At 39.2% G+C, this 24,940-nt stretch overlaps 2 protein-coding genes across 4 annotated transcripts in view; one reads left to right on the plus strand and one right to left on the minus strand.

Annotated features, from left to right (window-relative positions):
- Positions 1-86: 86 nt before the first annotated feature.
- ankrd10a (ankyrin repeat domain 10a) lies at positions 87-23,030 on the minus strand. Of its 2 annotated transcripts, none has more exons than XM_048234300.1 (7): positions 22,958-23,030; positions 22,633-22,850; positions 20,760-20,912; positions 16,884-16,975; positions 3,575-3,819; positions 2,920-3,009; positions 87-1,046 (listed from the first exon to the last, which is right to left on the minus strand). In XM_048234300.1, exons 1-7 carry the CDS (start codon positions 23,004-23,006, stop codon positions 631-633), a joined length of 1,263 nt encoding a protein of 420 aa, XP_048090257.1. In that variant the 5' UTR covers positions 23,007-23,030; the 3' UTR covers positions 87-630. The 2 variants fall into 2 exon arrangements, with proteins under 2 accessions (XP_048090257.1, XP_048090256.1); XM_048234299.1 differs by having other exon boundaries at positions 87-1,049.
- A 1,074-nt stretch (positions 23,031-24,104) lies between these two features.
- The window catches only part of LOC125288592 (heat shock transcription factor 2 binding protein), an 8,061-nt gene continuing 7,225 nt past the window's right edge, over positions 24,105-24,940 (plus strand). For both annotated transcript variants that reach the window (XM_048235071.1, XM_048235072.1), the window contains exon 1: positions 24,105-24,240. In XM_048235071.1, the coding sequence (XP_048091028.1) occupies positions 24,187-24,240 (54 nt within the window). In that variant the 5' untranslated portion in view covers positions 24,105-24,186. The remainder of the gene's footprint in view (positions 24,241-24,940) is intronic.

Genomic DNA, 24,940 nt, shown 5'->3' on the forward strand with positions numbered 1-24,940 from the left:
ATTTATAACAAAGCAATGTTGCAGTTTTTTTTCTTTACATGACCCTTACACAAAAACTGTTTTACAGTTAATGTCCACTCGGCACATAACAATTGAACCAATTTTACTACAGTACAAAAATGGAGCTTTAGAGCCACAATACATAAAAAAAACAGGCACAAAAACTACTACATCCTTTAACATAAGTCAAATTAAATTACTTCTCATGAACAACATTCAAATTCTCAAAGAACATTTGACACCACTCATTTCCCTAGATTACATGCTTACATGTTAATGCTTGACCACATAGGATCCCAATTAAATTCAGTTAAACAAACACACACACACACTTTGAAGAAATGTAGGATACAGAACACAGAAAAAATATTACTCTAAGCAACATAAACAAAAATACAAAAATGTAAAATAGTTCTGCCCTTGTGTTATCATGAATTGCACCATTTCCCCCGTTGATTGGTTTACTATAGCTGGTAAGTAGGGAAGGTAACCTATTCCAGCCATGGCGAAAGCAACCGTTCTAAACAGTTAAGGCTGATGGTGATGGGCCACCACTGACATGAAACACACACATACACTCACAACACACCACATACACATGTACGATCTTATCCCTTGTCCATCCCTCCTCTATGATACATGGTAAAGCTGCATGGTGCTCAGGAGTGCCTGGTTGTACTTCCGCTCCACCTTCATGGTGCGGGAGTGTTCCACACGGCTGCTGGCGTCCTCAAGGTCTTCTGCCGTGTCCCCGAAACCATGATAGTGGCCGTAGTGCAGGTGATCCCCAAAATCGCTCGCGAAGGTGCCGTTAAGGCTACCCCAGGACGGACGGTGGCTGACACAGCTGCTGGGGCTGCCAGTGAGGTGCAGGGAGCCGCACATGTCTGCAGGGTTGGGGTGGTGGGTTGGCGTTACGCCACTGTCGGAGGAAGCCAGGTGTCCGTTCTTAGGTGGTAGGTTGGTGTGAAGGACCCCATTGGAGGTGGAGTTCGGGGGAGGTGGCGTGTGACCGTTCATCAAAGATTGGGTGATGGTGGCGCCACCTGCTGTCCAAAACGAGATGGTGAAACAAGGCAAGGTCACCATCACATTGTACAATTGTAACACATGCAGCTTATTGACCTTTTCAAATGTCAATTTGAGCAAAAAATCATATTAGGCTGAGGCATAGGTGAACCACCCTTGCCTTATTCAATTTGAATTTTGTTTTGCACGTCATGTTTGTCATCAATTGTCATTGATAATGATCAAGTTCTCTTTAGCAAACCCAATAGATAGAGATATTCCAGTCTGTTAAATTTAAAATATACACCTTGAAATATTGCATCACCACTGCCAGCTCACCAAAGGGTCAAAGATCAAAATATCAGGCACCATTTGTAAGTTCTAATGTGGAACAGTGTTGTATCCAGTAATAATGAATTAAGTCGTCTCCTTTAGAAAACCAAAAGATAGATATACAGGGACTTGCCAAACCATCTGGGGATACTTGGCATACTCACATGACAAGTGGTGATTTCTCTCAGACAGATATCCATGGAATTGTACACAAAAACAAGAAATCATAGCAAGACACTAGTTCTAGCTAACCTCTGACAACTACAAGCTAACTATATAGCAACCTTATACCAAAGACACCAAACTGAGATACTACCGTTACATACTCAAGACAGAGTCAATATTGCTTCAAATGGCAGATCATTTAATTTCGACACAAAGTTGTAATGCATTTGACAACCCATCACCAAAGATATTCATGAATATATATATGATTACAATGGCCTGGGACATCCCCAAAACCACATCACATAAACTCAGAAATGTTAACAAATTGATGATCTATGACCTACTATCTCAACACTTCCTTCAGCAACACAGTACAAAGCATGTCTAATGCTGTTTTTGTATTCATTCTCAAAAAAGGTTATTTACAATATTTTTGCAAGGAATATCTACATGTTTGAAGTACGATCAGAAAAAATGCACACGCCATAAACTTTACATGGTGTAAATTACACACAAAGAAAAATGTGCATGTGTACGATTCACTTTAAGAAACGGAGGGAAGTTTTTAAAACTTAAAAATATCTTTAAAGGAAACTAAATTGGTAGTAGAACAGCATGCCCCATGCAGTTATTTGAGCATGTTGGCTCGATCTCCCTACATTGAAGTTCTATGGGTTTCATTCTTAACTTAAATGGTAAATTGCACTCTTCATGCTGTTACGTCGTGTACAATGCACAGCTCATGGGAAGACCGACACAATCGAATGAATGGAACTTGACCGTGCAAAACAAAATTCAGGTTTTTGTTAAGTTTGTGTAAAGGCCAGGGGCATTTCTTAGCACCAACTGCCAACTCAGAAATGCCTGAGACATCTCCAAATATTTTACCAAACAAACAAACATCATGTATAAAGCACAGACCTCAAAAGTCCATACTATTATACATGTAGTTGATCGTCATGCAAGAGTGCAATACGAAAAATGCAACACAAAGTACAAACCAAAGATAGTAAGTAAATCAAAGCAAAGGTCATCTGAATAGGAAAGAACACATTTTCTTGGAGCTTCAGAGTACCCAATATCTGATCTCCAAAGACGCAATACAGAATAGTTTTGAAAAAATATGTTCATGAGGAAAAAGTTCATGGTAACTCTACCATACAAACGGTCAACTGGTCTATGTATAAAAAAAACATTTTTTTCTAAACATGTGTAAAGTCACCAGGGCCTGATTGATAGACTGGGGTGGGAAAGGCTGTTACAGGTAGGCATATGAGAGCGTGCATGGCCAACGAGCTTGCTCGGCTTTGAACTCCGGCTTTTTGGAGGCAGGAGTGGGGCTCTCCGTAGCCACCTGGTCCATTTGGCTCTCAAGGCCATTCAGCGCCACGGCAACAGGCCCAGTCCCACCTGAACTAGCATCTGGCACCGGCTCCTCCACATGCATGCTCTCCATCTCCTCGGCTGCACCGTTGGCCAATTTCAGGGGAAGGTCCATATCTGTGGACAAGAGAGGCAGTCGGAATGTGAAGCTGAGGAATACGCATTATGTAATTAAGGTGGGTTTTCACAAACAGTTCTTTTGTCATTCCGATTTAAACTATTCCGAATAAAAAAATGTCATGTCATCTGTTTACATGGGGCACGTTCTATTCTGATCAAGTGCTTAAAAAGACTGGATAATCTTTGATCAGAATAGCCGCTGCTGCCTTGAGAAGCTACAGCAGGCAACCTGATTGACCGTATACATGGCTGTTCAATCGGAATAAGAGCAAGTTAATAATGGAAACTGAAGAGTACCATTAGCCGTTTCAAGATAATTGGGTCTCCTGCGGTGGTGAAGTTTTGGAACAAACTAAAAGGTTTTAGAGCAGCGCGCTCTAGAATGTTTGGTGCAAACCACAACTTACTCACTGTCAATGGTTTCAGTTATTACCACATGAAATGGCAAGATTATAAAATGACCACATGAAATGGCAAGATTATAAAAATGTTTTAAATAAAATAATTTCCACAAGAGACCAAGTTGAAATTGATCAATTACATAATTTCAAACGAAACTCACCTCCTGTCCTTGCCTTCTTGAAATGATTATTCTCATCGCAGTCAAGCAACCTCTTTCTATTGGCTATGCCCCCGAGAGCTTGGTGGTGGTGATGGGCTCCGTTCAGGAAGCCATTGGTGCCGTTGGTGTGGAGGCCGTTGAGCTGAATGAACTGATTTTGGGCGTTGGAGAGGAGATGGGCGCATTCCTGGAAGCCCTGCGTGTGGGCCAGATCAGCTGCCGTCTGACCGTTGGCATTCCGCAAACTGCCAAATGGAGAAAGCAACCAGTTAGCATCAAAGGCAATATTGATTGTGTGCACTCAACACAGAAGGAAAAGAAAAAACAGACAATCAACCAAAAAACTGTGACTGACGAGACAAAAACCAATCAACTGTGACTGACAAGCTGTCAAGATCACTGGATCCCTTGTGCTCAGATCTGACACTGGAACATAGCTTTTTATTTGGGGCCAAAGATGACCCGTGAGTTAAGACTGCACTAGGAGGAGGTGAACACTGGATCAGAAAGTAGCTGTTTGATGTCAAAAGTAAAATGGTTGACAATAAATATGTAAACCAAGCAAGCTACATTAATATAGAGCAGTTAGCAATAAACACTAATTCAGTGCCTACGAAAAAAGTGTCTTTAAAATTGTGTGATTTAAAATAGCTCCAATTAATTTTCTAAAGTGCAACTGACATGAGAGAAAAAACGAAGTAGCCCAACTTAAAGAAAAGCTCATCTCTACATAGGAGCAGGTTTGTGGTCAGTTGTTAATTTTGTGTAAGTCATGTAGACTAAAAGGACATTCAGTACAGCTTTGCTATTTGTAATACAGGTCCAGCTTCTACCACTAGAGAGCATCTAAGCTCTTCAAATGAATCTGTGTAGCAATAACGTCAGGCTTGAAACTCCTTCCACAAACACATATAGTACTGCAAAAATAGTTTTACATTGGTCAGAAGGTCAATGCAAGGTCTTAATTTACTTGTGACATCTTGCATGCAAGTTTAACATTTGAAGACTGAGGTTAAAATCTTCAACCCATGTCAATCTTACAGTAAATGTTTTTATAATTTGAGTTTTTACCTCTGATACGGGCAAGAATTCAAGAAATCTAAAACTGTTTTAACTGTTCATGTATGGACTAGAAAGGAACCCTCTGTTGTTCAAGTTAGAAAAATACTTTCAGTTCTCAAAATGTCACCACGTATCATGTCAGTTGCCCTTCAGGTTGATTTTGTGCTTTCTTAAGCTCTTAAAAAAAGGTTGGCACTAGAGAAACAACCCAGCTCTCAGGAATATACAATCCCCAAATGTCATCACCTCCCACTGCAGTGTCTAGTCTCTGCTAGGAATTCATGAATGAGAAACCACACACGGGTTTCAGCAATATCCCAAACTAAACTTTAAGAACCCCCACCCCCTTCAATTTACTTAACAGGAGAGAAGCTATTCTTCTTTATAAACCTCAATCAGATAAAACCCTATTCAAATTAGACTTCCCTTCTGCTCCTTCCTGCCTACATCAAATGTTGCACTTTGGAATTCCTTCTATGGCAATAGGCTTCAAACTTGCTCTGCAGGAAAGCCCATAGCAGAGGTTTGCCTTCTAAGTATGCCAAACCGTACCAGGAGGATGGCAGGCATATTTGTGCCATAATATTTCAAATGATGTACTGACACTCAACTTTCCACATGTGGAGAGAAATATCCTTCCACAGAAAGCACTGGTGGAAAATCTGGCCCAGTTCAGTTTTTTTGCCACAGTGGACTTTCTCTAAGGTTTTCTCTGGTCTATGTTGCAGTCACACCCAATCTCGCTTACCCATCCAAGCTTGGGTAAAAAATGAAAGCGAATGGGTTTAGAGATTTAGTTTAGTTTGCTGAACAACGGTGGATTTGAGCATTCATGAATTCAATATACTACCTACTAAGTGCAACACCTTTCTCTCTTTCCTCTTGAATAAAATCACACTGAATGACTTATTCTACACAGGACAAAGTGACAACATGGAACCCATTGCTAAGCAGACGAACACAGAGCGTACCCTTTAGACAGATACAAAGGAAATTACATAACAGGCTTGCATACCCATTATTTTTCTTTTAAAAAATTAAATGCTTCCAGTTGAATTACAAAAGGCTCTTTGTATTTGGATATGACTGAAAAGACCTACTGTGCTAGCAAATCTGGATAATGATGCCTGCTTGAAATGCCAGACAATCTGTGGACGCACTTGTACATCCAAATTGTGGAAAATGGCAATGAGTGCTCAAATGACAATTTCGACTTGATACTTGTGTTTCAACTAGAAATGCACCTCAATAGCACTTTTAAAATAATTAATTAAAAAAAGCAATTCATGAACGGCACTAAATAGTGCATTACCACCAGCTGGCTGGTAAGTGACACTTAAGCGCAGCTTCTCGGGAATCCTTTTGGAAAAAATCATCCAAAAAGCCATTATCCAATCCTTAAATTTAAGTCAAAAAAGGCTGATACAACCGTTTTCAAATCATTCCCTCCAGCTGGCAAAGCAAAACATATTGTTCTTATAAATGTAATTTTCATCTCAACTAAAGCAGGATTTACAGTTTAAAGATAAATAAATTCATTACAACATAAAAGTTGAAAACATTAACTATATAGATTTTTATTTTTATTTGTTTGACAATGGTAAACAGTGCACAACCAACAGACAAACATTATTATGATCAGGCACAGAAATGAAGGCACAGGAGGTTCTTCCCTTCCATTTAATTATGTGATCATATTAAACTAGATTCACCATTTTAGTCTGAGAGGAAGCATTTAATTTTTTTCAACCCAAATCCTGGAATGCTTTGCTTTGCCATTTTAAGTACTCATTCTCTGTAGATCCCTGTCTAATTCCTCACAAACTGCTAACTCTGCCCTATCAACCTAAGATTAGTGCTGGGCCTATCAGTTTATTCAATGGTTAGTTGACAAAAAAGCCCTACATAACACATTAAGCTACAGTAAAATCTCAAACAATGATTAAAAAGTGCTTTAAGCAAAGCATGCAGGTCTAAAAACAACAAAAAATATATAATGAATGACTGATCTCCTAAAATTTAAAACCAATCACCGCAAGGAAATACCTCGACTGTTTGCCCGTGTGTAGATAGGGAAGGAAGCGATAGTGAGAACTCTCCTATAGCCAGAACAGTAGCACTGGCTGAAGCACTTGCTGCAGATTGTTCAGTTGTTTTTGGATTGTTCCACCCTTTCTGGGACTACTTGAGAAAATCAAGCCATGTTCAAATTCAATAGCTGCAAAACATTAAGATGTGTAGGGGAATTTGTGGTTCATGGCAATTAATGCTTATCAGTAAATACTCAAAAGGTCAACTTCATGGCGACCTTTTCATATGCTGCTTTCCATGAAAAAGTCACTTCAAAATCAGGTTGATCATAAAAATATCTGGACATTCAGGTACAGGAAGAGAGACATTCCAAACAATTAGGGCAGTAATGTGACAAAAAATCCTACAGACATTGAGACAATTTGTTAGTATGATGGATTAGAGTTCCAGGAAACCTACTCTTTCTCTAATATGCAAGAATTTACATTCTTACAATGTACTTAAATGTACAAGAAATAACAGAATTTAAATACATCTTTGTTTTGATGCAATGTCAAAATTGTCTATGCGCCGAGTTGCCCAGATATCCACTTATGTCAACATGCTAAGCAGTCCACTATCATTTCATAATACCACTTAGTACCTTGAGACACTAGAGAGTCATTGTATCCCAAACAGCAAGGCAAGGCAAGGCAAGGTTGCCATCACGGACATAAACCCACACCATCAGTAATGGGGTTTTCAATTGCCAAAATCCCCTTCCAGAAGCTAAAATAATTGTTTATGGAGCAATGGAAAGTTCAATTAAGAAATACATAAATAAAAACTACAGTGCCTGAATCCATTTACACGGTGCCAGGGTGAATTTATGAACGGACCATAACTACAGCACTCCTGTAGCTAGGGTCATCAGTAGGCTAACAACAAGGAACTCTGTGGCAAGCCGATCGGTTGATATTACTGGCTATCCTATCTGCTGCTATTAAACAAAGACGGGTTGGTCTGTCACATTAAGATCAATTGATGTTGATGGAGACACTAATGGTAGCCTAGACCAGTGGTTCTTAAGTGGTCTGACTTTGGGACCCACAATTTCCTATGTTCATAAAGTCGCGACCCATATATATATATATATATATATATATATATATATATATATATATATTTATATTTTAGCGTTCAAGCCAATGGATATGGTAAACTACATGGTAAGACAAGCGAAGTGCCTGTAGGCCTACTTGTTTGGCATTAGCCTACATTTGTGAAGTCTTCAACTCTTGAACCTTTCAAAGTACTCGACAGGTATGACTGACAGGGGTGCCTTGTTTCCATGTGGCATTTTAGTTTTGATGGTTTCATGCTCTCATGTGCCAGCCATTTACTGCACACCACACAATGGGGTTTCTGTCCTATTTTTTCCTCAGTTTAAGTGAATCCATATCCAAGCCTACTGTAGGCTACTTCAAATATACAGAATAGCAGCCTACTTGCGTTTACCACTAAAATGATGTCTAACATTGTCTATGTCCATGGCAATGACTGATATGTAGGCTATGAATAAAGTTTATCAAAATAAAGGTCCAACATTAGATCTGATAAGGTAACATTTTAAATTGCTGATTTTTTTATTTATTTTTAATCACAAGCTGTGCGACCCACTTTTGGGTCCCGACCCACCAAGAAACACTGGCCTAGACGTCTTTCAATTATACAAAATGTTTTTTTGCTACATAAGTAAGCCTGAGCCCCTGTTGTTGGCCAAACATTTTGGGAGATGAGGGAGGGGTGTACACACACCGTAATAAACTGCCCTCAAGCTGAAATTATTTAGCTCACTAGCCGACAGTTAGTCAGGCTTACATAATATACAGCTCTTTGAAGAAACATAATCCTACTTCTTATCCTTAGCTTTTAACATCATTAAACGGATAAAGCGCTATTAATTTAGTAGGATTATTGATTACGGGTGATTCCAACTTCACCCTCTCTTCCTTTTTCTAAGTTGAACTGATCATAACTATGATGACACAATCTTGATTGAAATTACACAAACACACATCTCTCTACCATCTGCATTATTGAAGAGAATATAAAAAAAAATGTACAAATAACGCTTCCCGAACCAGTCAATCATATGAAATAAGATTTGTTTTCTTCTATTTAACACAACCACCGTTTTTATACAAACTGTTAAAAACGCCTCCAACTCTTGTGTGGATCACATAGCTATAATTCAGTGCATAAATATGTCTACTAAGATTTACTGAAGCTTATCATTTTAAACAATTTTTTGTTCTGTCTAAGGCAGGGGTGGGCAAACTTTTTGGCTCAAGCCCCCAAATTATATTATATAATAATAATAAAAAAAGATTACTCAAGGATCTGAAACTGCTCTTCATTAGCTTTGTCTACAGGGGTCTAACCACTCAAAATTCAGACAGACCATAATGGTAAAGAGGTAGTTTGATCAAAAAAATCATACCAAGACATTTTGGTCATTTAATTGATTTATAAAAGAGGTAAACTACAGCCTTTTGCCAAACTACTCCTTTACCATCATCAGTCCTAATAAACATTCATTGTCCAAAACTCACTACAGTGCTACAGGATTTATGACCAGCGTGTCTCCATCAAGAAAAATACCACATATCTAGAGGCATAAGGCGTGGAAATCTAAAGTTCGCCACCACTGACCAAATCAGTACTCTTAGGCTATAGCATTTTAGTCTCAGGATAAGCATGTGTCGTCTTTGGCCACAACATGGTAAACACTTCCAGGAAGATCTGGGTAAAGTCACTCATTTTGAAAGCTATTTGCATGATTTGATTAGTGGATAACATGCATTTAAACTTTACAAAGAGTTTGGCGAATTAATATACAAGTGTGAAAATACTGGAGCTACTTCATAAGTGTGAAAATAACCTAGTTATTATTACACGTTCTAAAGAACGCATGACAATGGGAAATTCAACCAAGCAGTGGTATAATTATTTGCACTAAGGAACTTCCACATTAAAGATGCTCTGACAGATGCACATTTCATCATTAAATTTGCAGGCTGAAAAGATACCACAAGGTTTAGGCTACACATTGATTTTGCAACATTTCTTCAGCTATGTTGAATGCGAGCTACAAATGGGGCTGCATTTCTTTTCTTCACTCTAAAGAAAAACACAACCTGATTCTGATTTACCGGGATATTGGGAACCTTGTTAACATACCCTAGTCCATCATACATGCCATGGATGGACGCCGGTAACAACATGAAATGTAGCTTTTTGTGACAAAAATTATTATTATTTGGATAAACCACTGTTGCGCAGTTTATACACAATATGTCTAACAGAGACAGTAAGAATTAGACAAGCATTTGAAATGCCAGTACCTAACAACAAAATATATCAAGAAAACCTCCAAAGTTTAACACACTGGACCATGTGGTCTTTCAGCTGAGCATTTATTGGAACAATGTTCCTAAACAACTAGCCAGTATTTAATATCCTACTACACCAATTAGACAAAAACACTTGCTCACTTATATTCACCCGTCGTCTCTGGACAGCTGGTGAAACTCAGCCGTTGTGTGTAACATGTGGAAAAGCTTAGACTCATCCAAAGTGGTGGGCTACATTTCCAACAGTAAATTGAATCTATTGTTGCCAAGACACGATGACCACAGAGGAGATATTTAACCTATGAGGCCAAATCTGACGGCAAAGGTCTGATTTACTGACAGTCAGACAGCGTTCAGTAAGCACTAAATTACCAATTACCCATAGCCTTCAAGATATAGCCAAACACAATTTAAAGCGATAGCGGGGATACGTCACTTCTGTTAATGTTTAAACAAAACAGAGAGCTAGCTCACTACTCCCTCCCGTGCAATTAAAACTCTCCTAAACGCGCATCTCGTCGGTTATTGGTTGAAACACTTTTATTTTGCCTTTGAGTGGGTTGCCAAGCCTTGTTGGTAGCAATTGTTTTTGTGTACAGATCTCGGAGCCTAGGCTGCCTACAGAGACGTGTTTTTTTGACGGCCTGCTTATGGGGCAGACAGCTAGCGGATCGTTAGGAAAGATTAGATGAACGTGATCATTTATGTTTGGGCCTGAAATCGCTGATACAACCTTTAACCTTAAAGGTGCCATGTGTAAGAATTGAGGTAAAAATATCCAAAAAATGAGCTACACGCATCAAAAGAATGAGAAGAAATAAGGGCGATGATGTCATTAAAAAAATGACAAGGTATAGTGCTGCAGAGATATCAACCTGAATTAGCATGCTAAATTACTAGCCACAGCCCGACAGGTGTCATAATACCAGTTTAGGCCATGGGGAGGCGGTATCGCGGGCAACATAACCGCCAGCCAAACTGCAATACACGTGTCTCGGTTGTTACTCTAGGGTAGACCAACTAACTTTCTGAAGGTATACTGCCCCCATCTTTTATGGAATGTGGAATATGAATTGATTTTTTGCCGGACATTACACATGGCACCTTTAAAGTACTGTGTTAAAAAATGCCGAAAGCATTGTTCATAGAACCAAAGCTTTTGTATCAAAATGACTGCATTTGGTAAGTCCATTCTATGTCAAACCCAATCAAGTTATGGTACTGTATGTATTTTAGACCTTTAAAGTATTCCTAGCAATAGATAGGTGGAAACACTCCAAAATAAGGTGCCATAATAAATAGCAAACTAGTAATTACCTAACCCTTTGTTAATATTTGTTAATTGTTGCTAAAATATCTATTTGGCACAAGTTAATTTTTTTCATCATTAATTTAATATTAGTTGTTTGCATAAAATCTGTATGTTAATGTTTTAACAAATCTATTAACTAATATTGTATTAATATATGTTAGTAGTTAACTAAATATATTTTTGGCACTAATTAAGTTATTTCTTACATCATTTAAATGTTAAATGTTTATTTACAAACTATATGCTAATATAAAAGTTTGACATTTTATTTATCTAGCTTTTCTGATTAGCTTTGTGGATAATTTATGGAATTTATGGTTTATGGCTTTATGGTCTCGTGGGGTGTATAAGGCACCCAGTGTTTCAGTGTTCAGCTGAATTGGACAAGGGGCGGGGCATCGTCTTGGTAGTGTATAGGTCTAATTGAGTGCCTGTCACTTTAGGGAACCCTTGCAAATTGCAATTGTAACACAGTTTAAAGGCTGATGTGTGGATGCAATTCATAATGTTTTCTACATAGTTAAAGGAGAATTCCAGTGTGATATTGACCTAAAGTGTATTGAAACATGATACCGAGTGTGAACGTATGTCTCATAGCCCATCTCGACTTGTCCCCTGCACTCCAAAATCTGGCGCTAGTTAGCCGATGCTACCAACAGCTTTTTCAATAGTGGTGCTTCGGCATCGGGCTAGCCATGCAAATAAATCACTGTTTTACACCCATTTACGAGGCTCAATGTATCTCCACACTTAATTGGTAGACTTCCGAGGGCTCTGACATTTAAAACGAGACATTGAGAACTTTGAAAAAGCACTGGTAGTTTACTTACAAGACCATTTATACAGACAGTATCTTCCGCGAAGTTTAAGCGTTTGCAGCCATCTTGAATTTAGTCCGCGATAAATTAGAAATTGCAGTAAGAATGAACAGGTCAGATTCCAAAAATAATTCAGTGGAAATGCATGGATTCCAGTTGCTGCTACTGGAAGAAACTGGAATCCATGCATTTCCACTGAATTATTTTTGGAATCTGATCCCTTATCATACCTGTTCATTCTTTAGTCAGACTTTAAATATTATGCAATTTTATTTAATTTCATGATTTTTTTTTATTTTCATACTTGATCGTACAGACAAGTGCGTAGTCTCTTTGGAAAGCCCCACTTCTTCTGTCATAAAATAAAGGTTTTATCTCGTGATGAACAGTCGCGGAGCAATGTAACAGAGACGAAAGGGTGTGTTTTTTGACGCACTTTGCGGGTTAAATTAAATTACATTAAATTAAACATAGGATATTTATGTGTGGCGGCCGATTTTTATTGTGTGGTGCCCCGCCACAGATTAGTCAATGTATGGGAAACACTGGGCACCCTACTGCCAGTGGTTGGTTGTGTGAAAGTTTGCGCTCCTCTTCTTCCACTTCATCCTTATTGGATACCTCTGTGGTTGGCTGTCCTGTAATTGGTGACTCTCTGTCTAGTGTTTGAAAGTAGTGTACTCTTTGCCTTTGGAAGTACTATTTGGTTGCTGCTTGAATTTGGTGAAATTCAGGGGAGGGGGGTGTAACAGAGTTAGAAATGTAGTTTAGTGTTTGTATGTGATTTTCGCCGTAATTGAGCAGCTTTATTGAGATTGGTATTTTGGAGCCCCCTTTGGAGAAACGCTATACTGCAACTCTGCTGCGTTTTGTCCTTTTATTGTTGCCATAGCCGATCAGAAGCGGTATGCTTTGCATTGAGTAGGTTGACTGTATAAAGCTCTCCCCACTTTGTTTTAATTTTGTAACTGTAAAATGTTGTTTAAGTTGAAAACTTTGATATACCACCTGTATTATGTTACTTTACATGTATTGTTAAGATTTGGGTGCAATTCTAGCAACTTAGAGAACGTTTATTAATGTTTTCATTATGACCACGAGTTCATACACACTGAGTCTAACGTGACTAGCTGTAAACTCCGCTAGGAACTTTCCATGCATTCAGTGTAGTTTAGCTTAGTGTGCATGGAAAGTGCAATTCAATCTAGCAGGAAATGAATGTACATTTAGTTTGGCATTATGTTTATGCATTACCGCCGTATGGTCTACGTCTGTGAGTGTTTAGTGAGTCTCATAATATTAATAAACTGTCGTTCTGTGCACCTGAACATTCCATGTCGCATGTCTCCCTTGATAGTAGGGCTGACAGTGATGGTATAGGAATGATGCATGTAATATAGCCCATTCAACTACTTGTTGTTTTGTTTTAACTTTTCCTAAAGGAATAAATGTGATAAGCCAGTTTTGGTCTCAATCCCTTCACCGTCTGACAAGTTATATATTACTAATATATTAATAAAGCTTAACCAACTTTATTATAAGGGTCCCCCATAATGATAGTTATATATTACTAATATATTAATTAAGCTTAACCAACTTTATTATAAGGGGCCCCAATGCTTATAGCTATATACTACTAATATATTAATTAAAGCTTAACCAACTTTATTGCAAGCGGTTCCGGCGCCGACAACAGTGGCAGCATGTCAAGGTAGCTCCGTGTTTTTTTCTTGAATTTCCCCTTGGGGATCAATAAAGTATCTATCTATCTATCTATCTATCTATCTATCTATCTATTGTAAGGGTCCTATGGAGAGCGGTTCATATTGGGATAGGCAGAAGCACAGTATATAGTATAGTTTGCAAATAAACATTTAACATTTAAATGATGCAAGAAATAACTGTTAATTAGTGCCAAAAAGACATTTAGTTAACTATACATATTAACACATAACACATATTAATACAATATTAGTTAATAGATTTGCTAAAACATTAACATACAGATTTTATGCAAACAACTAATATTTAATTAATGATTAAAAAACTATTAACTTGTGCCAAATAGATATGTTAGTAACAATTAACAAATATTAACAAAGGGTTAGGTAATTACTAGTTTGCTATTTATTATGGCACCTTATTATGGAGTGTTACCAGATAGTGTATAGTGATTCCAGCAAACCTGTGTGCAGAATTATTAGGCAAATGAGTATTTCGACCACATCATCCTTTTCATCCATGTTGTCCTACTCCAAGCCGTATAGGCTTGAAAGCCAACTACCAATTAAGTAAATCAAGTGGTGTGCATCTCTGTAATGAGAAGGGGTGTGGCCTAATGACATCCAACACCCTATATAAGGTGTGCTTAATTATTAGGCAACTTCCTTTCCTTTGGCAAAATGGGTCAGAAAAGAGATTTGACAGACTCTGAAAAGTCAAAAATTGTCAGATGTCTTTCAGAAGGGTGCAGCAGTTTGGAAATTGCCAAGCTTTTGAAGCGGGATCATCGCACAATCAAGAGGTTCATGGCAAATAGCCAACAGGGGCGCAAGAAGCGTGTTGAAAAAAGAAGACTCAAAATAACTCCCCATGAATTGAGAAGGATCAAGCGTGAAGCTGCCAGGAAGCCATTAGCCACCAGTTGTGCCATATTTCAGAGCTGCAACATGTCTGGAGTGCCGAGAAGCACAAGGTGCTCAATACTCAGGGACCTGGCCAAGGTAAGGAAAGCCGAAAAAAGGCCACCTTTGAACAAGACACACAAGACAAAACGTCAAGTTTGGGCCAAGAAATATCTGAAGACTGATTTCTCCAAGGTGTTTTGGTCTGATGAAATGAGAGTGAGTCTTGATGGGCCAGATAGATGGGCACGTGGCTGGATCAGTAAAGGGCAGCAAGTTCCTTATCGACTCACGCCAGCAAGGTGGAGGTGGGGTACTGGTATGGGCTGGAATCAAAGATGAGCTTTTGGGACCTTTTCGGGTTGATGATGGAGTCAAGATCAACTCCCAGACCTACTGCCAGTTTCTGGAAGACACCTTCTTCAAGCAGTGGTACAAGAAGAAGTCGCCATCATTAAAGAAAAACATGATATTCATGCAGGACAATGCTCCGTCACACGCATCAAAATACACCACAGCGTGGCTGGCCAGAAAAGGTCTAAAAGGAGAAAAAATAATGACATGGCCCCCTTGTTCACCTGATCTGAACCCCATCGAGAACCTGTGGTCCTTCATGAAATGTGAGATCTACAGGGAGGGAAAATAGTACACCTCTCTGAACAGTGTCTGGGAGGCTGTGGTGGCTGCTGCACGCAATGTGAATCGCAAACAGATCAAGACACTGACAGAATCTATGGATGGAAGGCTTTTGAGCGTCATGGTGAAGAAAGGTGGCTATATTGGTCACTGATTTGTTTTTTTTTTGTTTTTGAATGTCGCAAATGTTTATTTCTGAATTTTGAGTTGTTATATTGGTTTACTTGGTGAAAACAAACAAGTGAGATGGGTATATATTTGTTTTTTATTACGTTGCCTAATAATTCTGCACAGTAATATTTACCTGCACACACAGACATCCTCATAAAATGGCCAAATCTAAAAAATAAAAAAAAAATCAAAAATCCAAATTCCAAAAATATGAAACTTTGATATTAAGGAGTCTTTTGGGTTGATTGAAAACACAATTATGGCCCAATAATAAAAATAGTCCTCAAAAATACAACTTGCCTAATAATTCTGCACACAGTGTATGCACCTACCCATTTGTCTCAAAAAAACCTGTCTGGCCAGTGATTACTAAAAGTGAAATTGAATATCTACAATTAAACATTTAACACCCATTCGAGTCGCTTAAGCTTATAGTAAGAATAAACCATTGAATTACTTTGAGTTGTCCCTGTGGCATAAGTGGTTTGAATACCTGCCATGAGCAAACGATGAAATGTGCATGTGTCTGTCTTCTTTTTTTGGACTTACAAAAGGTTAATCTCAACACAGGCTAAACAACAGTGAGCTATTAGAACAGGAAAATCATTTTAATATAAGTAAATTAATAAAATCAGTTCAGACAAAATAAAATAAAAAATTATAAAAATATCACTTAAACCAGAGTAAGGAACCCCTTTAACATAACTTTTAAATAATGGTGGCATCAGAAAGAGTTTAGAAAGAAGGAGCAAAACATTTTGTCAAGTATGTCTGTAGAGGGTCAGCTCTTATAAGTTATACATAAAACCAAGTTGTCCCATTTCCATCCTACATTTCAACATTTAAACTGGCTTGGGGACACCTGAACAATCAGACTTGTAGAAATAAATAGAAATGAAACCCACCATTGAATAGGTTGCAAGCCATCTGCCCATACAGGCTGTGAGATTTAATCAAATTTCTAACTCAGGGACTGAAATTAGCACTAGATACTAACTGGTAGAATATCAAAGTGGTTGGTAGATTTAAGACACAAAATAATAATTTACTAATATTGAGTATGTGACTGGTGAATATCAACAGTATCCTGTCAATTTCTGGTAGATATTTACATCTTAGAAGCTCAAATTTAACCTCCGACTCAATCAAGGCCGACTTGGTTGCTTCTTGGAGGATCATTAAAGGGGTTCCTTCACCCTCTGAAAACAGTCTAACTTAACGCTGCTGTTTTAAGAGAGCATGTTTCGTGCGAGTACTTACTCTGGCTTGGCCCCGTGCAGCAGCAGGGCCGTGACGCACTCCATACTACCTGCCCGAGCTGCCTTGTGGGTGGGGGTCTCACCCACGTAATCCTGCAGACAGACAGAGACACTTAGTGTGATTAAAGAGGGGAAAAACAAAATTGCTTTTTTTGCATATCACCCACTATGTAAAAGAAAATTAAAAGAAGATAGTGTGCATACCCTGGGTGAAAAATGTAGCATTTTTTAAATTTTAGTAACTCTAATGACTGACTGTTTGCAGTTTCAATGAACTGGACGTCTTGACAGCAAAAACCTTTAGGAGAGGAAAGAAAACACTGTCGTTTTGAAACTTTGTGTTCTTGCTTCCTGTCGCGTTTTAGGGGTCTGGGTCTCTACAGCAGACCCACTGAACTCTGAGCCTGGTAGTTCTCTCTAGAGGTCTGGAGAATGTTTCCTGAATATGGAGCATTCAGGAGGAAATCTTTCTCTGTGTGCTTAGATCTAGTGCATTCTACACGAATGTAGGTCAAAGAACACAGTCCAGGCATAATCAGCCGTGATGCAGCAGACATGATGTGACGTGTGGTGTGTCTGTGTGTGTGTGTGTGTGTGTGTGTGACGTGTGGTGTGTCTGTGTGTGTGTGAGAGAGAGCGTAGACAACAGCCATGCTCTCAGTAACAGAGTTGCGTCACAAGCCTAATTTGCCCTGGGGTCACATTTAAGTGGAGCAAGCCCTGACCTACACTGACTCGCCGACTGATTCACAGCCTCCCCTCTCCCCCTCTCTCTCTGCCTCTTGCCCTCCAACTGCTGCTGCTTTTCAGTAATCCCATCTGCGTATTTCTAAGATGATATCAACACACACAAATTAATAGTGAAGGTAGGACTCATGCCTGTTTTGCTAATAAACTAGATGTACCGCAGAGCGGTACAAAATATGACCGCCGCCCAGTCCAGCACATGTTTTCCACAAAAATAAGTCACGCTGAAAGGCATATATGATTGTCTCACTGAATTGCATTATGCACACTCAATTCTCACTCTGGTATCTGCTAGACAACAAGTACCAAAACATGATAGTTCATAGATTTCACATGTAATATACATTTTATACAACCCCACCCCCATTTTGCCTGTTCATAATTCTGAGAAATTCTTGAATTGTGTGCATGTACATGTTTATGTTTATGTGTGGGTGGGAGGGAGGGATGGGGATGGGGGCAGGTACCATATAGCTGGCAGAGAAGAAGGAATTTTGAATGCCAGTGTGCAACACCTGAACCTTGCCTTGTCCGTTCTCTTTGTATTTTAAGGTATGTGTCATTTTATTCTTAATGTTGCCATCTAAGGTTCTTTTGTAGAAATTGCTGGTTAATGTGTTGAATGATCCTGATATGATTCTTATTAAATTGAAGTAAATGTTGATTCAAGCAAATGTTTGTTTGCCACCATTAACCATGTGGCCATGGCTTTTTAGTGAGGTTACAAAGGAATGAATTGGTTGCTAAATGTTGTGTTTATTCTCACCACATGTATATTCTTATGAAAGGGGTTAATGCTATAAATGTGTGTGTTAATTTAATGTTGAGTGTGTTTGAACATTGTTAAACATGTTTGAATATTTAAGTATTTATATTTAATGTTGAGTGTGTCTGAACATTGTTGGACATTTTTGAATAGTTGAGTATTGATGCTTAAAGTATTTTAACTAATAAATGGAATGCCAGTGTGCAACACCTGAACCTTGCCTTGTCCGTTCTCTTTGTATTTTAAGATCAAGCAAGAGAACGTGGTTGTGCCGTGCCCCAAGCTCCCCTAGACTTGGAGGCCGGTAATACGTGCATGTGCATGTGCTTGTGTGTTTGCCTGTTTATGTGCATGTGCATGCATGCGTATATGTCTACTGTGTGAGTGTGTCATACGTAGGATTACTGTGAATGTTTGTGTGTGCGTGTGTGTGTGTATCTGTTTATGCACAGGTGTGCATATGGAATGGGTTTACATGACCCCTGGAGGCAAACATACGCAAAAAATTGGTCATCCTAGGCCCTACGGTTCTCAAGATATTCACAGAAAACTCTGTCTGCCCTACCCTCCTTTCGGGGGGTCCAGTCCAGCGGGGGGGCTTCAGATCAAAACGAAAAGCAATGGTTCCATGCTATCCATGTGGGGTTACATGCCCATCAAGTTTCGTGTACCCCGGTCTTTCAGTGTCCCGGGAATCCTTGTTGGTGTACGGTCACTAAATGTACACATAAATTATTTTATTGTAAGGCCCCCATGAACGCGAAAGTCCACGAAACTTGGCATGCATTCGGAGGGTGTCATAATGATCCTACACTTTCAATTTAAATGCAGTTTTGACCATGTCAGCCAGAGATATTGTGATGAAAACACCTAATGTTTTGCTTTTTAATTTTTAACTAGGTGGCGCTATACATGAAATGAGTGGTTATGGAATTGGTTGACATGGCCCTTTGAGATCAACATAAAAAAAAAAATGGTCCTCCTAAACCCTACGGTTCTCAAGATATTCACAGAAAACTGTGTCTGCCCTACCCTCCTTTCGGGGTCCAGTCCAGCGGGGGGGCTACAGATCAAAACGAAAACAGGAGGTTCCATGCTATCCATGTGGGGTTACATGCCCACCAAGTTTCGTGTACCCCAGTCTTTGACGGACAGACTTTTGACAGTCTTTTCCTTGACGGAAATTTGGACATGCGAAAAAAAAAATCTGACTAAACCTATATGACCGCCGCTTCACTGCGCGGCGGTCATAATAATAATATTTTAAGGCAATTAATAAAATGTGATTACAACTCATGGCACTGAGCATGGGTAAACAAAGTGCCCTGTGAATTCTGGAACACAAGATGTAAGTCCCTTTGACAACATAATCTGATTCCCAGTGCTTCCAGCATATGTACACTGCTTAGAGCAACGGTGCTAGGTTAATACAATTGAATTTGGTTCTACTTGAGTAATTTAAGCATTTTCGAGAACCTTTGAATACTTCCAGAACGCTTCAATCAAGAACAAATCCCTGCCTCCTGTAGAACATCTGAGCTCAGCTGGTACTAAAGACCTGACAGCATGGTAGAGGCGCGGATAGGGGGCTTGGACAGTGATGAGGACGGGTTGCGAATTGCAAATCCACCAATCACAGCAGTCCTTCTGCGCTTATCCCACTGACCTCGTTGAGTGGGCCGGGGTCGCTAGGTTCAGATCCCTCTCTGCATGTTGCTAATCCATAGCATGACACATAGGAAGTAGAGGACACGCTTGGATATTCAATGTCACACGGACACAGGGGGCATGTGGTGTTCCACTGACAGCATCAATAGCACCTTTGAAAACCCTGGTACTATGAGCGTTGAAATTAACACTAGAAATGTGCTGTGACAGTGGGCTCTGTCATGGGAAATGGCAGCCTTCCCTCATAACAAACACATTTTTAAAAATAAATATATATATAAACACACACACACACCCCTCATTTACTATGCCATGTTTACTCCCAAGAAAAGTATAAACTTCTAACAATCCAACACACCTAACATGCACTTACCATACAATTCCCTTGTGCTCGCCTTCTACCACTATCTCCATTGATCCAAAAAAAAAAAAACAAAGCCAAAATATATGCTTTAAAAAAAAAAAACTTCTGCAAGCTCATCCTCTGGTAGTAGCATTTATTGTTGAATTTGCTACCTAAGGTCTCCCTGGCATAGTAACATTAATTGTTGTAGCAATTATTGTCACCTAAGCTCTCCTCTGCATTGTAAATTGAATGTCATTCCTCATTCTGTAAGGAAAAGCATCTGAAAGTGTCTGTGTCTGCTAAGTGAATACATGTAAATGTAATATTTTGAAACACAAGAGGCACGCCACCTGTCTGTTGATGTCGGCTCCAGACTGCAGAAGCCACAGCAGGCATTCAGGGTGGCCTCCAAAAGCAGCAATATGGGCAGGCGTCTGGGCAAAGCGTGTCGTCACTGCGTTCACCTCGCAGCCAACCTGCACAAGACGCCGCACACACTCCAGCTGTGTGGAGGACAGAGGCGGTTTAGGATACAGTAGGAAAAACTGCAGTTAGCTATCAGTTAGGAAAACAAAGATTTTTTTTTAAATTAAAAATAAAAAACATTAATACTTAGAATATCCATATGGTCATGACTATGGAATAGAATACTCCATATGTCTTAATGGTCATTTTTCCACTGCCAAATTTTTGTTAAGATATGTTATTGCTCATTCACTGCCACACAGTGTGATTAAACCGTAGTGATACTTTCACCAACTGTTATTGGAATATAAATGTGATGGCCAAATTATACCCGCCCAACAGCCTCAGCCAGCCTGACTGGAGACGACGCTCACACTTTCCTCTGACATAAACCACAAAGACAGGGACTTCTGCCAACTCCCTCCTACTTCAAACCACTAATGTTGGGCGACCTAAAGACCACATTGGTCACATGTTCAGTGGTAGGGCCGAAATTTATGCGTTCCCCCTTTCTATGTGTAAAGGATAAGCAGCAGCAGGTCGATCAAAGGGTTTAAGACAAAGATTCATTTCACAGATTAGGCTACACCTATAGGGCAAGTTAAAGCTGACATTAATCCACTTGAGCTGCAGTTAGCTTCACAATTCAGAGGCTATTTTCAGTGGTTCTTTCCCAGCTAAACTAGATCGATAGATAGATAGATAGATAGATAGATAGATAGATAGATAGATACTTTGTTGATCCCTAGGGGAAATTGAATCCTCCTGTCTGTTTCAAGAACCCCCATCACCTGCCACATTAACCATAACAAACGATACTGAGTAGTTAAAATAGAGTAAACATATATTTTATATACAAAATCCAATTCTAATGCAATTTGCAAGTCCCTTAAATTAATACTGCATTTCCTTAGTATGTATTTACATATTTCTTTATTTACAGGTGAGATACACTTGGATGTTTCACGCCACCACTACGAGTTTGAAAGGGATTGTAATGTGAGGATTAAGGAACGGTAAAATGTCAAACTACAATTCCTTGTATTATCTTTTAAAATATGATTTTGGCGCGTTTTATGCCATTGGCTGTCCTTTGGCCAATAAATGATTGCGTACCAGGAGCGGGGTGATAAGCGCTCAACGTAGCCTAGCCTACGCACTGCATTTGGTGGAGCTAGACGGGTACTTTCCAAAATTATTCATAAAGTAAAACCCTCCCATACTTGGTCCATTTATATAACGTTGCATGAACACTTTATCTATACACATGAACAGTAACCACAATAGAAGTTGGGTTTTTGTTTTCGCGACGACACTGACTTTGATCAAATACATATCATGTACTGATATATTCCTCGAATTCGTAACTTGCGTTAAATGTTGACTGAGAATAAAAGACAGAAAATTCCCAACGCATCTTGAACATCATGTCGTTAAAAATCTCTGCCTCGTGATATTCCGTGATATTCCGTTGATATACATCTATACTTCCGTTGGTATACATCGCATACAAAGACCGCACATGCCAGAAAGTATTGCCTTAATACATTTATATCTAGAACAAACACCTTTTGTGTATCAATATCTTGAGTCACATTGCTTTCTTTTGTTAGTTGAAGCGACCCTGGTAGCTAATAAACGTTAGCCAAGTTAGCAATGTCAGTAACTGAAACTTGGCTAACGCAGTTTGCCCATTCAGTCATTCACCAGCCCGCAGTAAATCAGCGTGATATCTGACTTAGAACGAACGCATCTTACCTTCCCGAAATGTGCTGCCCAATGAATGGGTGTCCAACCGTAAAAAGAGTCTTCAGCGACCAAGTCCGCCTGGTTTGTGGCGCACTGTAGCAGCGAACACAAGGCACCAACGTCCCCATCCCTGCAGGCGCGGTGGAGAGGAAAACGATTGTTGAGGACCTCATCGTTTGAAAATCCAGATTCGATGCCCACCGACATCATTTTGTGCCTCAAATTGTCTGGAAAAATATAAAAGAGCGCCTAAATTGTAGTGAGGACACCCGTGGAGCTATTGTTGAAGGAAATCCAAATGTGCGAGCACCATTTGACGAGAATGGACACATACAAAGACACACCGGGCGCACACCCTCAAAGTGTAACTTCAGTGGTAACATGACAAACCCGAACAGGAGTGTCTGGACTGGAGACACGGATTTGGCGGTCTATGCTACGGACTGGAAACATGTAAAATCCGTGATGGAGTTTTGAAACAAGGATTTCTAATTGTTAAGTAGGCCCAGAGAATGTCTAGTAGGAAGTAGGCCTAGCCCTTGCCCATAGGTGTATCTAGGGCTTATCCTAACCTACAGAATACAGTTTAATGCTGGGGTTATTGTTGTTGGTTAAATGTTTATAAACCTGATTGACCTACATTTATAATATATATATATATTTTACCTTTACCCCTGATTGACCTACATTTATAATATATATATTTTTTACCTTAACCCTTTATCAACCGCAGGCTATGTGTAGCCTCTTCATATTGGGTCTGAAATGGGGGTCCATCAGAGCTCTCTATCTCCATCAGCGCTCTCTATCTAGTCGTATTGTTTCTAGCAAGCCTTTGTAAGTGCAAACTGTGCTGTTGGTCTGCAGTGTTGTCCAAGCTGTGAGCTAATAACAGTAGCAGCACTAACATGTAGATGGTGATGGTGGGGTGATAGAAAAACTGAATGAACATGATATGCACACGAAGCACCTAGCTTCAAAGGGCACAATACCACTGATGTTGGTGGTCTGCAACATTTTGCAAGAATTTTAACACATTTTAAAGCCATTTCAGACCAAAGCTATTGCTTCTTTCTTAGAAAAAAACATTGGCCATATAGCTTGACCCTGACCCTGCCAAAGTGTCCTTGAGCCAGACAATAAACTCCAAACGACTCCCAATGTTCTGGTTGGTGCATGGCAGCCTCATTAGCAGCCTCTGCCATCACTGTATGAATGTGTGAGTGAATGAACGTTACTCTGCAAAGTGCTTCAAGTGCTTGAAGGAGTAGAAAAGTCCTATATAGGCTAAATGCTTTCCATTTACCATTTAACATAAATGTCAACCTTCAATTGAAGGGAGGTTCTAAATCTTAATTTTATTTTGGAAAATAGACTATTTGGGGGATATTTCCTCTACTCTACTCTCAAGTAAGGTTAATTTGTTGTAGAATGTGTAATTTGCAGATTATGTCCACCAGAGGGCGTAATGAGCCGCAGGTCTTCAAACAGTTGCTTACTATTTTGCGAAAACCAGAGAAATTTTGATAGGGCTCTGCTAAAACCCATGAAACCTCAACACAAATGACAATGAAAGCATCTGAAACCAAAATACCCACGGTTTTTCCAAGGACGGAGGTAATAGATCTTACATCGGTGACATTATGTGTCCTATCTGTATTTTTATCTAGCCAGCTGTTGTTAAGTAAATTAGTTAGCTGTGAGCTAGTAACAGTAGCAGCACTAAGCTAACGTTAACACAACAATTAACAACATTGTAATTTGACTTTGTTGGAATCTATGAAATTGACAGGAGTGGTTTGACAATGTGTAAGTGTTTGTGGTAAGTCAATTAAGTATGACATTATTTATGTTAAAGTTACATGTTGGTCACATCTAAGTTTACTTAGGAAGTTAACATTAGTTACCCATTTTAGTGTCCAGTCGCTAAAATTATCATAAGCAAAGTCAGTCAAGGCCTTAATTGTTACTGTTTATGTTTATGTACCTATCCACTTTGAAAAACATTAGTTTGCATTTTCACTTGATATAAGAAATCAAATAATTTGCTTAAAACATTACATGATTTTACATCTAAAATGGAGAGTTACAGTTTTTCTCGATTGCTTTTACCAGCTTAAGTAAACTGGAATCCACTTGGTCTTCATGACTACTTTCTTTGCACAGCAGAAGTCATCTCTTGCGAATGTGTTCACACATTTTCATTGGGTTCACACATTTCTCACACCCTTTTGCAAAACAGTTAACACTGGTGTCATTCAAAAGCCCCAAACTCTATTGGTTTCCCATGCTAAACAAAAGGAAAACATCTTTTCAC

The sequence above is a fragment of the Alosa alosa genome, chromosome 23, assembly GCF_017589495.1.
Source record: "Alosa alosa isolate M-15738 ecotype Scorff River chromosome 23, AALO_Geno_1.1, whole genome shotgun sequence".
NCBI lineage: Eukaryota > Metazoa > Chordata > Actinopteri > Clupeiformes > Clupeidae > Alosa > Alosa alosa.

Bases quoted from the DNA above. Each gene is read 5' to 3' on its own strand.
- ankrd10a (XM_048234299.1), bottom strand. From the start codon at position 23,006: ATGTTACCACTGAAGTTACACTTTGAGGGTGTGCGCCCGGTGTGTCTT. The intron at 22,851-22,957 runs GTATGTGTCCAT...ATATTTTTCCAG, and splicing joins TGTGCGCCCGGTGTGTCTTT to ACAATTTGAGGCACAAAATG. The intron at 16,976-20,759 runs GTGGCGTGCCTC...GTCTGTCTGCAG, and splicing joins GAGCCGACATCAACAGACAG to GATTACGTGGGTGAGACCCC.